General features: G+C 35.3%; 4 protein-coding genes and 1 long non-coding RNA gene across 6 annotated transcripts; 4 read left to right on the top strand and 1 right to left on the bottom strand.

Moving 5' to 3' along the window:
* LOC104727444 (probable polygalacturonase) lies at positions 228-2,604 on the top strand. The gene is made up of 6 exons (XM_010446580.1): positions 228-386; positions 636-965; positions 1,071-1,191; positions 1,302-1,476; positions 1,557-1,627; positions 1,722-2,604. The coding sequence occupies exons 1-6, from the start codon at positions 381-383 to the stop codon at positions 2,363-2,365; spliced, it is 1,347 nt and encodes a 448-aa protein (XP_010444882.1). The 5' UTR covers positions 228-380; the 3' UTR covers positions 2,366-2,604.
* LOC104727212 lies at positions 2,862-3,986 on the top strand. Of its 2 annotated transcripts, none has more exons than XM_010446287.2 (2): positions 2,862-2,954; positions 3,225-3,986. In XM_010446287.2, exon 2 carries the CDS (start codon positions 3,237-3,239, stop codon positions 3,804-3,806), a length of 570 nt encoding a protein of 189 aa, XP_010444589.1. In that variant the 5' UTR covers positions 2,862-2,954; positions 3,225-3,236; the 3' UTR covers positions 3,807-3,986. The 2 variants fall into 2 exon arrangements, with proteins under 2 accessions (XP_010444589.1, XP_010444666.1); XM_010446364.2 differs by having other exon boundaries at positions 3,218-3,986.
* On the bottom strand, positions 3,891-5,707 carry LOC104727359 (protein DEHYDRATION-INDUCED 19 homolog 4). The gene is made up of 5 exons (XM_010446479.2): positions 5,396-5,707; positions 5,144-5,307; positions 4,679-4,756; positions 4,284-4,549; positions 3,891-4,192 (listed from the first exon to the last, which is right to left on the bottom strand). Exons 1-5 carry the CDS (start codon positions 5,472-5,474, stop codon positions 4,087-4,089), a joined length of 693 nt encoding a protein of 230 aa, XP_010444781.1. The 5' UTR covers positions 5,475-5,707; the 3' UTR covers positions 3,891-4,086.
* On the top strand, positions 9,745-10,421 carry LOC109132211. Its single transcript, XR_002037471.1, has 3 exons — positions 9,745-9,992; positions 10,079-10,146; positions 10,239-10,421. It is a non-coding gene; the product is annotated as an uncharacterized LOC109132211 (long non-coding RNA).
* Positions 14,089-14,784, top strand: LOC104727120 (extensin-3-like). The gene has a single exon (XM_010446173.2). The coding sequence runs from the start codon at positions 14,237-14,239 to the stop codon at positions 14,696-14,698; it is 462 nt and encodes a 153-aa protein (XP_010444475.1). The 5' UTR covers positions 14,089-14,236; the 3' UTR covers positions 14,699-14,784.

The raw sequence follows: 15,372 nt of genomic DNA, 5'->3' as shown, positions 1-15,372 counted from the left end.
AATTTACCTTTTTTCGCATTAATAAAATCATTTTATTTGTGCATATAAGGCTGTCATTTCGGCGTCAATCTTCTTCCTTCCTTATTTATATATCTGTAAATTGATAAAATTTTCGTCTTTTTCTGTCAATCATACCGTTTTGTTTGTCTCAGAATAATAATAATTAAGCAAAAAAAAAAAAAAAAAAAAAAAAAAAAACCCAAAACCCACGAATAGGTTTNGTTACGCACAAAGAAGAGAGAACCCCTTCTCCTTCTTCTTCTCCTTCTTCTTCTTATTCTTCTCTCTCTCTGTGTCTGGTTACGTTTGGCGCAAAAAAGTTCTTCACTTTATAGCTTTTTCTCTTTTTATTTGTTCCGACAGCTTCGTTACAAATAAAGATGTCAGTAAGTGCTTTCTCTCTTTTCTTTTTGTTTCTCTCTTTAATTACATACGTCCTTCTTGGGCGTGTTGTCCCTATCCTGGGATTCTTCGATTTTTAAAACCCAACTCTTCATCCTTTCTTTTAAGGGCTTACTTCTGTTTCTCAGTTCCACAGAGTTCGTAATTGTAGTAACTCTAAATTGGAAGCTTGTTGGTCAGATGTTGGAGTCTTAAAATATACAGTTAGTTTTCTCCTTCCTGTTTTGTAACAGGTGGCAATAATCTTGATACTGGCATTAACCAGTCTGATTCCGATTTACGCAAAAGTTGACGGCGCCGGGAATATATGCGACGAACTTGGCCGGAGATCATTGAGCACGAGACCACACAGTGTCTCCATTACAGATTTTGGTGCGGTGGGAGATGGCAGAACGCTCAACACTCTCGCGTTTCAAAACGCCGTTTTCTACCTTATGTCTTTCGCTGACAAAGGTGGCGCCCAGCTTTATGTTCCCCCGGGAAGATGGCTCACCGGAAGTTTCAGCCTCACCAACCATCTCACCCTCTTTCTCGAAAACGGCGCCGTTATAGTTGCCTCTCAGGTATATTATATATAATACTGTGCTTGTTATTTAAACAAGCTGTTCTGAAAACCCAATACTACTTTACTTGTTGCATGTGATGAATTTTTGTTACTCCAAAAAAAGGATCCTTCGCATTGGGAAGTTGTTGATCCGTTACCTTCGTATGGACGGGGACTTGATTTGCCCGGGAAGCAATACAAGAGTTTGATCAACGCTAACATGCTACATGATGTTGTTGTGACAGGTAGGGTAACAAAACAATGCTTCATATCATTTCATCTCATTTTTCCAATTCTTGTTAAAAATTACTTCAAATCTTGATGTGGCTACTCTTTTTTTTTTCCCCATGGTTAGGTGATAATGGAACCATAGATGGACAAGGATTGGTTTGGTGGGATCGGTTTACTTCTCATTCCTTAAAGTATAACCGACCTCACCTCATCGAGTTTATTTTATCCGAAAATGTAATTGTCTCGAATCTTACATTCTTGAATGCTCCAGCTCATACAATCCATTCAGTCTACTCTAGGTAGGTAGGCCTTAACCTTTTTTTTTTTGTTTTTTGGAATGATAGAGTCTTGGTTCTAACTTCTATTCTTATGCCTGCAGTCATGTATATATTCATAAGATATTGGCTCATTCTTCTCCTGAATCTCCTTATACAATCGGCATTGTACCAGGTTAGTTGGCTCTGTTTTATCTACACTCGGAACATTTTTTTATTGTGTATTGAATAGAAAATGAAATTTCTTCTGTTTTGCTATGTTTTCTCAGATTCCTCTGATAACGTATGCATACAAAACTCTACCATTAACGTGGGGTATGACGCCATATCCCTTAAAAGCGGTTGGGATGAATATGGAATCGCCTATTCCCGTCCCACTGAGAATGTTCATATAAGAAATGTTTACCTCCGAGGAGCTTCTGGTTCGTCTATCTCCTTTGGCAGTGAGATGTCTGGTGGAATATCCGATGTCTTGGTCGATAACGCCTTTATGCACAACTCATTGACCGGCATTGCCTTTAGAACCACGAAAGGCAGAGGTGGTTACATAAAAGAGATTGATATTTCAAACATCGATATGTCGAGAATAGGTACTGCCATTGTGGCTAATGGTAGCTTTGGATCTCATCCGGATGATAAATACGACGCAAATGCTCTCCCACTTGTGAGTCACATAAGATTAAACAAGATTTCTGGAGTAAACATCGGCGTCGCGGGGAAATTGGTTGGGATCAAAGAGTCTCCATTTAGCTCAGTGGCTTTGTGGAATGTCTCTTTGTCTATGAACTCAGGTTCTAGTGTTTCTTGGCAATGCTCCTATGTTTACGGGTCCTCAGAGTCTGTCATTCCTGAACCGTGTCCCGAGCTGAAGAGAGATGATGATGATGATGCTTACGGTAGAGCTGCAGTCTAATTTATGAAAGTGACTGCAAAAACAAAAAAAAGCAAGAAGTACTTTTCTTGAGATTCTTTCTAGGATTTATTTCATATTTTGTGAAGTTAGCTAGGTCAGATTCTTTCCGCAAGATAAAACCACATTTGTCTTAGATGATCATACACATGTTTCTTTTGGTTATTCGGGTTTACTATTTTATTCTATGTTGTTTGCATATTGTGAGATAAGAAATCTATACAGGTTCATTTCTTCATTTATCTCCCAATTGCATCTGAAAATTGCAAAAAAGACTTCTTCCTCTCCTCTTCTTTTGTCTGGAGCTAGCTATGAGCCTATCTATGGTCTACGTACCCGAATAAATCTTATGTAGTAGTAGTAGATGATGATAATACTAAGATAGTAGATAGATATTAAAAAAGTTTTGAATATTTTTTTCGAAAATATTATTTTTTTTCTTTAATGATGTTTTACAATATTAGGGGCCCAAGGCCATTTCGTAGATTTGTAACCCCTTTTAAAATCGAAATCCACCAAGTTAACCCTAGAGATCCCTCTCTGTCTTGTCTGTCATTTGATCATCAACAAGAGACGGTGAAGCTAGCCGGAGGTTAGTCATACTCATACATACCCGCTCTTCTCTTTTCTCATATATATCATTCTCCGGAGGTTTCAGATCTTTCCTTTTATCACATCACTTATCTGTGAATTCTCGGATCCTATTTGAGTGATTGGAGCTTATATAAGAAAGAGAGTATTTAGTTTTTGAATCTCTGCTTTTGCTTGATACCGAAGTTATTCATCATTTTTCTTATTAAGTTCTTGCGAGATTTTGTTATTCTAAATATCGTTTTTCCTGGTTCTATATATGAGTCACTAGTCACAGTCAGCCATGAGGTGGTATCTGCAAGGTGGTCGTTTCCTTCCTAAATGTCCAGAGACTGGGCCTCGAGTTCCACCTAAAACTACTACACGGAATTGGCGTCCCGTTCAATTGGTGGCAAGAGATCCGTTTGGTAGGCCGAGGCCGAGGCCCTTCATCATGGATTTGATTGAGGCTATGAAAAGAGTGCATCCTGATGAAATGGTAAGATATGGTTATATCTTCAGTCAGCTGCTGCGCCTTCCAAAACCTCCTCTCCCGGAAATAGACACCCGGGACAAGTTTGCTGTGAAGTTGGTCGAGTTTGACCCAGAGAAAAGGAACCAAGTGGTTGGAGCAGTTGCACGGGCCAAAATTCATAATGTAAAAGTGCTCAAATCATTGTCCGACGTGATCGGTGTGCAGCGATCGCTTTTTTGTGTGCAAAACGTCCCCAACTCCCTCATCAGACAAGGTGTCACAAAGGAGGAGGCTACTGAAATCATTACCAGTATCGAAGCTGCCGGTGGAGTCGCCGTTATGGAGCCTGTTCAAGTCATCCTGATGATGAGCAGCTTTCCTAATTGTTTGTCTTCGTGACTGACAACAGTACGTACGTCCCCGTAGTAGTTGTTTTGTAAGACAAACTATTCTGTCATCTGTCCGTAGTAGTAGTCTTTCGAATAAGGAAAGTACTTTATTCCGCTTATGCACATAAAGGTTCCAAGGTATAAACGACAATAATATATGGATGCAACTCTGCATCCCTTTAACTTACAAGATTTCGCATCATACATTATGACCACGCTTAACAAATTTCAACCTCAGATTCCTTATGCCTTGTGCATCAACCACAACAAGGCGAGGGATGTAACGGAAATTAGAAATCGTCTCCAAGCATGGTTGACAACAACATACCCCGCACAAACTCGCTCTTTTTCGCCTTCTCTTGATCTTCACCTGAAAGTGGAGCTTCTTGAATGTCTCTGTGCAAACGAAAGCCCAGAGACCAAATGAGAAAGAAGAATCTCTATGTAAAAAAGCTTTCGTGGCACCAGAGGATCACAATATATATACCTTTTGAGAGATTCTCTAAATGAGACTTTTGTAGCTGAGTTTTCTTCAGTCACAGCAGGTGTAGCAGTTTTGTTTGCAGACTCATTGAGTGAAGGAGAATTAAACATAAAGGATGACAGCAGTGGATCAGAATCGATATTGGTAGAAGAAGTGAAACTCGAAGAAGCACCAAGAAGAGACTGTAAGTTTGCTTCCCGTAGTTCCTTTTTCAAGGCGAGATAAGTAGAGCTATATCCTCCTCTTCGCAACCTTCTCTTTCGCTGAACGTAAAAACCTCTCATCAAGGAATAAACAAATCCAATCTAAGTTCTACCAAATGATTATTATATGTACTATAGAGAACCAAGAAGCTATAAACAGATTTAAGCATCAGATATTGAAAGTTGAAAGGATATCTTGAAAAAATTGGCATGCTGCGTCGTAATATGGCCAACGATATTCAATCCCACTCTCTTAGTGCATACAGGACAGACCTGGGGGGGAAACAAAGAATGGCATTTTTTCAAGTCCACGTTTTTAAAGAGCAAACAGAGAAGTAGCTTCAATCTGGATGATCATTAAAAAGATCACTAATTATTACCGACCGAATAAACGAAATATTCCAAAGATTTGGATTCACAAGGCTGCTAAATGGAATACACAGTGCTCATCTGATAAGAAGAAACAAATAACAGGTAGCCAGAGAACAAAACATTTCATCATCACACGAAGAGCACAGAGATATATATTATACCAACAACAACATCTTCAAGTTTTCAAGCAAGCATCGATTTTTTTCTAAATAAAAACCAAAACTTTGTAGAATCTAACTATTCATCAAGATTTCCTAAAGCTAGAGAAGGATGAATCATTTGAATTACCCCGTTCTTGGCTTCAACAGGATGTTCTTCGTCAATGTGACAACAAAGCCCAACAATGTCAAAATCCTCTGCGCAAAAAGGGCATATAAACTCAGCTTTCAAATCGTCTTCTCCTTCAAGATCCTCGTACCCTCCTCCTCCTACTCCTCCTCCTAGATACAAATCTGCCACCAAAACTCCAAAGATCAAAACTCATGACACAAGCCTAAGAAACAAAAACACGAGATTCCCAATTAAATAAGTAGCGCGAACCTGATCGGGATTGACACCGTCTCAAAGAAGAAGAGGAGAACACAGAGGGACAATTGATCCATGAATTGGAAGAATCCATATCTTCTGATCGTTACAGAATTAAACAAAAGAAAAGAGAGATAATAATACAAAAGATTAAAAGGAGAGAAATTTGAATGTGGATTATCAACGAAAGAAACCCTAGAAGCACGGGAGAGAGAGAAGGGGGAAGAAGAAGAAATGGAAGGAGATGGAGAGAGAGTGGGGGAAGAAGCGAGAGACTTTGTTTTACCGAACTACAACTTCGGAGTCGGGAGATGACACATGAAAGACAAATGCTTTGTATTGTAATATTTTGTTTTTACCTGTTATACCCTTCAGTTTTGTGTTTTTTTATAGTTTTTGCCCCTTTTTATTACACAAGTCCTTCAGTTCACGCGGTTTGGTTTCGGTTGGACCGAACAAAGGAAAGGGGTTATGTTGTAATGCTTCACACGTGTAGTCTTGGTCTACCCTAAAGTCTCTCTATTTTTATATATTTTAAGAAAACAATAATTATTAAATTTAAATATATTTTTTTATTTAATTAAAAATATAGTATTTAATTTTAAACCAATAATAATTTAAAATTTTAAATCATAATTACTTCTTGAAATTTACAAAATATCAATCTTTATGAGATAAAAATATCTCAAAACATCAATAAAATAAATGATGTAATAAACTTCTTTAATTATTTTTTAAATTTAAAACTTTACCACAAATACCCATCTAGTATATTATTATATAACCATCCTTGTAAAGTTGTGGAGGATCTGCTGTGATGAGTTTTGTCGACGATTCCAAGGCTTTTTGTTACTTTTAATTTTTTTTTGTGCAAACAAAAACTTTCATTACTTAAAGCTTTAATAAAGAGAAATTCATACAATTAAAGATTAAAACATAATAAAAAAGATAAAAATAATGGTTACATGAATTTTTCAAAGGGGTACAGATAATGGTTACTTTTAACTTTCAACTACTACTAGTTGTTAGTGAATACTGAATCAGAATACTAGTACTGAATAGTGATTGTAGCCAAATGATCAATTGCTCGTAATAAGAGTTTCTTTAATTTATTGCTTCCAAATCTTAAGCATAAGTAAATTAAAAAGTTAGAATGATGTATAAATGGGCTGTGAGTTATTTAGTTGTTAGTGAATACTGAATCAGAATACTAGTACTGAATAGTGATTGTAGCCAAATGATCAATTGCTCGTAATAAGAGTTTCTTTAATTTATTGCTTCCAAATCTTAAGCATAAGTAAATTAAAAAGTTAGAATGATGTATAAATGGGCTGTGAGTTATTTATTGCAAATTAGTGAAATTTATTAGTCTTTAATATCTTACAGATAAGCTTTATGTCTAACTAACTGTTTGGTTGAGAATGGTTTGATTGAAGGAGTTATAATTAGTTTAAGAAAATTGTAGTATTGTAACAGGTGATTCACATACGAATTATTTTCTTATAATTAAAAAAAAAACTCGACGGCGACATGAGTCATCTCAAAATTTTAATTAAAAAAGGTATTGGAAAATTAGCTGCATGTGACTATGTGAGGGAAGAGGAGAATAAAGTGGTGGTCTGAAATTAATAGTATCTTTTATCAACAAACAAGGAAGAATCCAATTTATGTTTGGCAACCAACAAAATATAGAGAGCTTTCTTTCCTTTTTTTTCCTTGCGATTTTGTTTGATCCTCTCTCTTTTCATTTTCATAGTGCAAGCTTATTTCACTTCCCCATTCACATTAGGTACGTAAAGGTAAACAATCAACAGACAACAATTTTCCTTTTCGTCTCCATCACCTATGCAAATTTGGAAGATTTTTGTTCAATACAACACAACTGGTGTGACTAGGAGTGTGGATGAAAAGAAGAGAATTATAAACTGTTCTAATATTTCGAATGAATTTGCTAAAATGTTTTAAAGTGAAACCCATTTTCGAAGAGCTGTGTTTTTTACTTTTCATGTATGAATGAAATTGACTTACATACGAATAATGAAACAAATCATATGTCGGCCTTGTTTGATAGGTTAATAAGACATGGTTTGAAAACACCGTCTGAAATAATAACGCCGACGAATGTGTCACCCTTGCTTGAAACGCCGACGCTAGCGACATTAGTTAGAATGATAAGTGTTACCCAAAATTGTTTAGGACCTAAAAAACATGGAGAAATTGTTGTTAACGCTGATTACAACGATGTTAAAGCTAAATGTTTTATACTTTTGTTGTTGAAAGAACATCGGCTTTAATTTTCAGATATTATTATGATTACTCTAACAATGAAATAAAGTTGTATGAAGATTCGATTTCATTAGCTCTTGGCCCTCTTAGGTTACTGCTTTTGTATAAAATACATAACTCAACGAAATAGCACAAAACATTTTGTATTTCTAGCACAAGATAAGAAACAATCACATCGGCTTTCTCATTGCCACGTGTTTTCACTTCTACTCACCAATCATTAAGTGCCACGTATAAAATATTCCTCACCGAGCGATAAACAATTGTATTAGAAGATTTTTGTTTTACTTAAAAGTCCGAAAAATCGTATATCTACTACTCAAGTCTCAGGTATATCCATTTTTTACGAAGAGCCGGAAACGACAAGAAAAAAAAATGAAATTCCGATTCACTTCCAGTTTGTTAGTCGATTCTTGGATTGAAAAGAAAAAAAAAAACTAACCTAAGGAAACTCCGATTAGGTCGGTGGCTACCTAAGGAAACTCCGATTCAATCCGCCCCCGGCTGGGAGGCATTTACCTAAACTTCATTTCATAGACTGAAGTAGAAGCCATATGTACTAAAGAAGTAAAGATTCTATAGACGTGCGTAGATTCATCCGCAGGTTCATAGGGAAGTTCTTAGCATTTTGATCCAAAAAAATAAATTAGAACAAAAGAAAAATCTAACAGATCTCTTTATATAGTATACTCATTTCTGTTCTAAGAGACGATACGTTTCAGCATTGTATTGGTCGAACAAAAAAAATAGAAAAAGGAAAAAACAATTATTTGGATCGCATATCATTTCTTTCCTTCTCTCTCTCTCTTTCTCTCACGACTGCGAAAAGACAAAGATTTGTATTTGGAATTGAAAGATCTGGAGGAAGAGGAGATTGCGGTCAGAGGAGATGCGTAATGGAGGGAAATGAATGATTCTGCCGTGTTCCATCGCGACAGATTGAATCGTCTCCGAGAGGATATATGAGAGGCGATTTGAGATTGGAGTCCACTCAATCGGAAGAGATTGAATCAATTGAAATCAGAGGGTAAGTTTCTCAATACAATAGACTGTAATCCCGATTAATGTTTTATGATTAGGGTTCTTTGATTTTGGATCGCAATTTAGGGTTATTTGATGTTTGTTAGAAAATTAGGGTTCTTGGTGTTCCGATATGATCCATACTTTTAGTAGAAGTTGTCTTCTTAATTCGTGGATTATGATGAAGCAGAAAATATTTGGGTCTGTGTTTGTTCTTTAAAATTTAAAGCGATGCCTTTGATTGATAAGTGATGCTTTAAACGGATGTGGATCTGTTTGTGTTCTCGACACATGATTGTATAATTTAAGAGTACAGTAAAACATTTATAAATTAATACTCTATAAATTAATAAACACTATAAATTAATAAATTTTGCTGGTCCCAAGTCGGGCCAGTGTAAAAATTAACAATATTCGATAAGATAAGAAGATAATAATTTTTTCGAAATCTCCTTATAAAATATGGTCCCAATAATATCATAAATTAATAATTATGTAAATTTATATATATAAATATATATATATATATACTGATATAATAGTGTATGTTTCTCCTAAAGCTCAATTCTATAGAACAATTGTAATGTTGTATTTTCAACCTATAATAATATCTCTAAAATATTTTATAACATGTCATACAAATAATTAAAATTTAAAGTTTTAATTTTTAGATATGCATCATTTACAATTTGATAATTTGACAGATTATTAAAATAGGAGAATTGATATTATTATTCATAGATTTGAATTTATGTGTCTCATGTGTATAAGTCAATTTGTCTATAATATTTGTAATTTATTGTAAATAGTGCTTTCTAAATATTACAAGTTCAATTCCTAAACCATAAAATTTATAACATCCGAAAGTTTAATCTTATTTTGCTATAGTTGTTCCAATTCATAATTTTTTAAAAAATAAACAATTAAAAATATATCTATAAATTAATAATTATTAATTTACACTATAAAATAATAATTATCAATTTATAGATAAATTAATATCACTATAAATTAATAAAATGTCTTAGTCCCAACATTATTAATTTATAGAGGTTTTATTGTACATTGTTCTTGTTCGATTTAGCTTGTAGTAATATCCTTTGGTATGCTTGACAAATTCGAATTTATTTGGCCATGAATGATAAATTATACTTCGAAATTGGGCTTGATTATGATCTGTGTCTCTCTTTTGTTTTGAGGTTAAATGGACAAAAATGAATTGATGGATTGATGAGTACAACTGCAAGATTTGGTGCACATTCAGAGGGAACTGTGGTAACAGAGGAAGAAGCCAAATTTTTAACTGGTGAGTAATTCTTTCTTTAAGTTCCCTAGAAGTTATGGAGATTGATGATGCAATAGCTGATAGTGATGGTTCGTTTTGCATTGTAGATTATGTGTACCATACTTTGGCTGCAAAGGCTAGTGGAAAGTTGTGCTCGGAAGCCCCTCCTACAAAGGTTTGTCCACCAAATCTGATGAATTAAACCAAGTTTGTGACTACATTGGAGGTTTTACACAACTCAAATTCGATGACTGTTTTTTTGTGCAGTGTATCAGAGTGGAAAGTGCCAACAACTTTTATCTACGGAATGAATGATTGGATGAACTATCAAGGTGCAGTGGAAGCGCGGAAATACATGAAATTCCCTTGCAAAATCATTCGGGTTCCACATGTCAAATCTCTAAACACATGCATTTGTTTTCAAATCTGAGAGGAAAACAATAGAGAAGACAATGATGCTTATGTGAGATTTTTGTTTATTTGAAATGTTGCAGGGTGGTCATTTNGGAATCGACCCATTCTCCACCTTGCGGGGTCGGAATAGGAGATATCGCCCACACTTGTCGGGCATAAGAGCATTGAAAAAGGNGTGGTTTTCATTCTGCAGTGCTTTATGCTTGCTGTAAGTTTATATCTCAAGACTCCTCTCATGATCAACAACTCCCAGATGGTTTACGATTGGTTTAGTTGTAGTATGATGTTCCGTTACCTTTCAAATTTGTTACATATGTATACACGTATATATAAAAAGAAAATCAAAAAGAAATATTCTTTATATTTCCCTTAATGGTTGTATTTGGAGTTCCAAGATCTTTATAGTTTTCTTTTCTTTTTTTTTTTGGCTTAACAACAACTTTTCATTCACCAATTCATGTTACACTAGGTTTATCCACCATTACAAAAGGTCTGACCCAACTTGGCTCTAAAGAGTATAACTTAGGGTCATAATTCTCAAAAGAAAGAGACTCCTTTGCTACTCTATCAGCCACACCATTACAAACTCTTGAAGAAAACACAAATTTCACCTCTTTAAATGCTGGAAGCAGTTCTTTAATTTCTTGATGCATTGGAGCAAAAACTGGCTAGCTTTCATCATTATTCAACATGTTGACAACCGCCAATGAATCAGATTCAAAGATAACTTGTTTGTAGTTCAACCGAGACATCATGCTTACGGCCATTCTCATCGCTTCCAACTCTACTTCCAAGACTGATCTTGCTCGTCTAACTGCTTGTGCTCCCAACCATATTACTTCTCCACGATGATCCCGAAGAACCCACCCAATACCACTCCGAGTACCATCATTATGCCAAGCACCATCAGTATTACATTTGACCCAACCACTCAGAGGTGGCTTCCATTTCTTTGGTATTGTCGTAGCTACGGTAGATGAACTTCTGGCTTGTTCTTTATGCTCCTCATGCTCTTTCCTTGTTCTCCATTCCTCAACATCCTCCAAGGCTTTCATCAGAGTTTCACTAGTATCAAAATCCTTGCCACCGTAGATATAATCATTTCTTGCTTTCCAAATCCTCCATAGTAACCAAGGAACAATGATATCCAAACCTTCAAGCTGAGGATGTTGAGACTTGATATTCAAAACATAGTACATGTTTGTGTAGAGGGAATCGACCCATTCTCCACCTTGCGGGGTCGGAATAGGAGATATCGCCCACACTTGTCGGGCATAAGAGCATTGAAAAAGGAGATGATTGATAGATTCCTCCTTGCTTGGACATCTTAAGCAATCAGAGTCCCTTGACAAGTGCCTAACAGATAGATTCTTAGCTACCGAGAGACAGTTAGTCAGGCATTTCCACAGAAAATGTTGAACCTTTAGGCTTGTGTCCGTTTTCCACACCTGATGTATCAGTGGATTGAGACTAGGTTGGTTGACTTCCTGGAGACCTTTCCTTGCTTGAGTCACCTGAGTAAGAACCCAATACCCCGACTTCACCAAATAGTTTCCGGTCCGGGCATAATCCCATGCGTATCCATCAGATCTGTTCTTACCACTAGGTCTAAGGTCTTCTATCAAACTCCTGTCCTCCTCCGAGAAAAGCAGATCCAGAATGTCTCTTTTCCACCCCTTTCTAGACTCTACCATTAGATCTCGAACCTTTGATAGTGAAGATACCGAGTCATGCAATGGATAGGGGACTTGTTTGACACTGTGTATACCTCTGGCAGGTTTACAATGGAACCACTGGTCTTGCAAAATGTCAGTTGTCTCACCATCCCTGATTATCATTCTTGCTCCCTGTTTAATAAGCTCTTGAGCTTCATGTATACTTTGCCAAGCAAAAGATGGGCGTGATCCTAGTTTCGCTTGAAGAGGATTGGACTTACTGAAATATCGGCTTTTGAGGACTCTTGCCATTCAGGTATTTGGCTTTGTCAACATTCTCCAGAGTTGCTTCCCCAACAAAGCAATGTTGAAAGCCTCGATATCCTTGAAGCCAAGTCCGCCCTCCTGTTTCGGTTTACTAAGCTGTTCCCATGATTTCCAGTGCATTCCTCTTGAGTCTTTCTTATTAGCCCACCAGAAATCAGCCATGATCGAAATCATTTGTTGGCATATCGCTTTTGGTACCTTGAAACAGGTCATTGCATGAGTTGGTAGAGCCATCGCTACCGTCTTGAGGAGAACCTCTTTCCCACCAGGAGATAGAAAATGATGCTGCCATCCTGAAATCTTCTGAAAACGCTCCTTTAAGTAATTCAAGCTAGCAATCTTTGAACCTCCAAAAGCTTCAGGTAATCCCAAATAAAATCCGTCTCCTCCCTCCTCCGTTATCCCAGTCAAGCTTTTGATGGTTTCTCTTCTGTCCATAGGAATCTGTTTCCCAAAATAAAGATTTGACTTCTGATAATTTATCCTTTGCTCTAATGGAAGACTATATTCATCTAAATCTTTATAGTTCTAAAAGTTATATTTGTAGTGTTTTTGATTTCTATATTAAAAACCTCACGAATGTTCCAAATGCGATCTCATTATTGAGATATCCTAATTGTAACGTTCCATAATTCAGATTTCTGTGTTTCATCTACTTTCCTACATTTACTTATGAATCAAAACAATCAATCTCTGTGTTTAAAATTTGGTTGAAAATATTTGGGCTAAATTTAGAGTAAATCAATATTAAAATTAATCATTTTTTTCATTTATGAATTGTACTTCTATTGTAATATGTATTAATTTTTTTTATTATGTTTTGTATGTTTACAAATAAATTAAATGCAATATTTTCTTATTTTTATAAAATTTAAATGTTTATACATTTATACTATTTCTATTCTATTTACAAATTTTAAATTTCAAAAAATAATATTTTCAAAAATAAGAAACCAAAAATTAGAACCTATTATTGGAGGAGAAAATTTTAACTAAGAGATCATAAGTTCTTATACTCAAATCAATACACAATTAATTCATAAAAAAATCAAATAATGTTTAAAAGCCTCTTATATGAACCCCCAATAATCTTGCTCTTGTAGTAAAAGTAAAAGACTCAAAATTACTAATTTATTACTTTATTTATATGTTCGAAAAAGAAGGATGGTCTCAAAACTTTCGGTTGAGAAATTAGAATTGATATGTACTTACAATACATGTTACCATTTGGCATTTACCGAGTATTTCAGTGCTTTTATTACACAAATATTTGGTTATAGATTGTCAAACGTATCCGCTCCGCGTTACATTCTCCAAAATTACGCTGTTTTTTTTTCTTCCGTGTTATATATATAAATACATATATCTAGTCTCTTTAAAATTAATTTATTTCCTAGATAATTAATTATTTCATGTAATCAAATTTTCAGAAGGAGAGAATTATGTATTATATACTATATGTAAATATTATAAAGAAGAATTTTTCAGAGATTTAAAGTACCCAAATCAACATTTTTGAGATACTGTCAGTGTACGAATATATATAGAAAATATAAAATTTATGAAAACGATATATGGCAAATGCGAATAACTTTTGATACTAATAATAAAATCTTTTAATACTACTATGACGTATGAACAATTATTTTTCGATTTAATGAATTTTTAAAATAATACTGTAAAAATATTAAATTCGTTAATAAAAAGAGGAATTCACTCTTATTCTGAGCCTCTGAATGTGTGTTTCTTCTTCCCTCTCTCTCTCTCTCTCTCTCTCTCTCTCTTTCTCTCGTTCCCTTTCATCTTCTCTCTCCCTTATCACTTGATCTTCCATAGCTCATATTTGTCAGACTACAAAAACTTCTGACAATGGAAGCAAACAGATTCTCTACTCTGTCAGCTCTTCTTGTACTGTTAGTGTCACTGCCTCTCTCTGTGACTTCAAAAGACCAAACTGTTTCTTGCACAATGTGTTCCTCTTGCGACAATCCATGCAATCCTGTCCCATCTTCTTCTTATCCTCCTCCTCCTCCGTCTTCAACCTCCGGTGGCGGTGGTTCTTATTATTACTCTCCTCCTCCTCCTTCCAGCTCAGGTGGTGCTAAGTACCCGCCTCCTTACGGCGGCGACGGTGGACAAGGTTACTATTATTCGCCTCCTTACTACGGAAATTACGGAACGCCGCCACCGCCGAATCCGATCGTTCCTTACTTCCCGTTTTACTATCACACACCTCCTCAGGGTCAGCAGGGGTATTTAGATTCTGGATCAGATCGTTTACAGGGTTCTCTTCTCTTTGCTCTCTTCGTTGTCTTGCTCTGTTTTGTGTGACGGATTCATCTGGATTTACCTGAATTAATGTACCAAGAAATGAATTATCTTTTACTTTTTTTTTAACTTATCTTTTTTACATTTTTGTTGACAATGTGTATTTAATATATATATTTTAATCAATTAAGAACATTTTATAATTTACTCTTTCTTAACTATCTTCAAATTATATATTATATATTAGTATAGTTAAGTAATTAATTGTGGCATAACTTGAGCTTCAGTAACTGTGTCATGAAGTACAAGGTAAGTTTTGACAAAAAAAAAAAAAAGTACAAGGTAAGTAGTTCACTTACACTATTTTGTCGGTTCGATTATATTGTTAATAAACGAATTATAATTCATATTTTTGTTAATTACGTCGACGTAATTTTGCATTGGCAAATTAGTCAATTAGTACTGTTAGTTTTTTTTGTTTGGGTGACATCTGATGTGATTGCCATTAGCTTGACACGCTTCATAAATTGGACGGCCAGTTTTGCTCAAAGACAATTTTTATCCTTTCCTCTTAATGAAGTAAATTAAATATGAAAACTTACTTCTTTTTTTTTTGGTGAAACAAATATGAAAACTTACTAATATAACGATAAGAGGAATTATTTGCTGAGGACAAAGATCAAGTCAGTAGTAACCACCAACAGCTCAAGTTTTGGCCATGAGTTACTCATTGGCCA

Source organism: Camelina sativa, chromosome 1, assembly GCF_000633955.1.
Source record: "Camelina sativa cultivar DH55 chromosome 1, Cs, whole genome shotgun sequence".
In the NCBI taxonomy this organism is placed as follows: Eukaryota; Viridiplantae; Streptophyta; class Magnoliopsida; order Brassicales; family Brassicaceae; genus Camelina; species Camelina sativa.
Note: the sequence above shows the minus strand (reverse complement) of the source record. Positions and strands in the feature narration are given on the sequence as shown.

Excerpts from the sequence above, each read along its gene's own strand:
- LOC104727444 (XM_010446580.1), top strand. Across the intron at positions 1,192-1,301 it reads ACATGATGTTGTTGTGACAG|GTGATAATGGAACCATAGAT; the intron begins GTAGGGTAACAA and ends CCCCATGGTTAG. Across the intron at positions 1,628-1,721 it reads TACAATCGGCATTGTACCAG|ATTCCTCTGATAACGTATGC; the intron begins GTTAGTTGGCTC and ends ATGTTTTCTCAG.
- LOC104727212 (XM_010446287.2), top strand. The coding sequence starts at position 3,237 with ATGAGGTGGTATCTGCAAGGTGGTCGTTTCCTTCCTAAATGTCCAGAG.
- LOC104727359 (XM_010446479.2), bottom strand. The coding sequence starts at position 5,474 with ATGGATTCTTCCAATTCATGGATCAATTGTCCCTCTGTGTTCTCCTCT. Across the intron at positions 5,308-5,395 it reads ACGGTGTCAATCCCGATCAG|ATTTGTATCTAGGAGGAGGA; the intron begins GTTCGCGCTACT and ends TTTTGGTGGCAG. Across the intron at positions 4,193-4,283 it reads TTTAGAGAATCTCTCAAAAG|AGACATTCAAGAAGCTCCAC; the intron begins GTATATATATTG and ends TCGTTTGCACAG.
- LOC104727120 (XM_010446173.2), top strand. The coding sequence starts at position 14,237 with ATGGAAGCAAACAGATTCTCTACTCTGTCAGCTCTTCTTGTACTGTTA.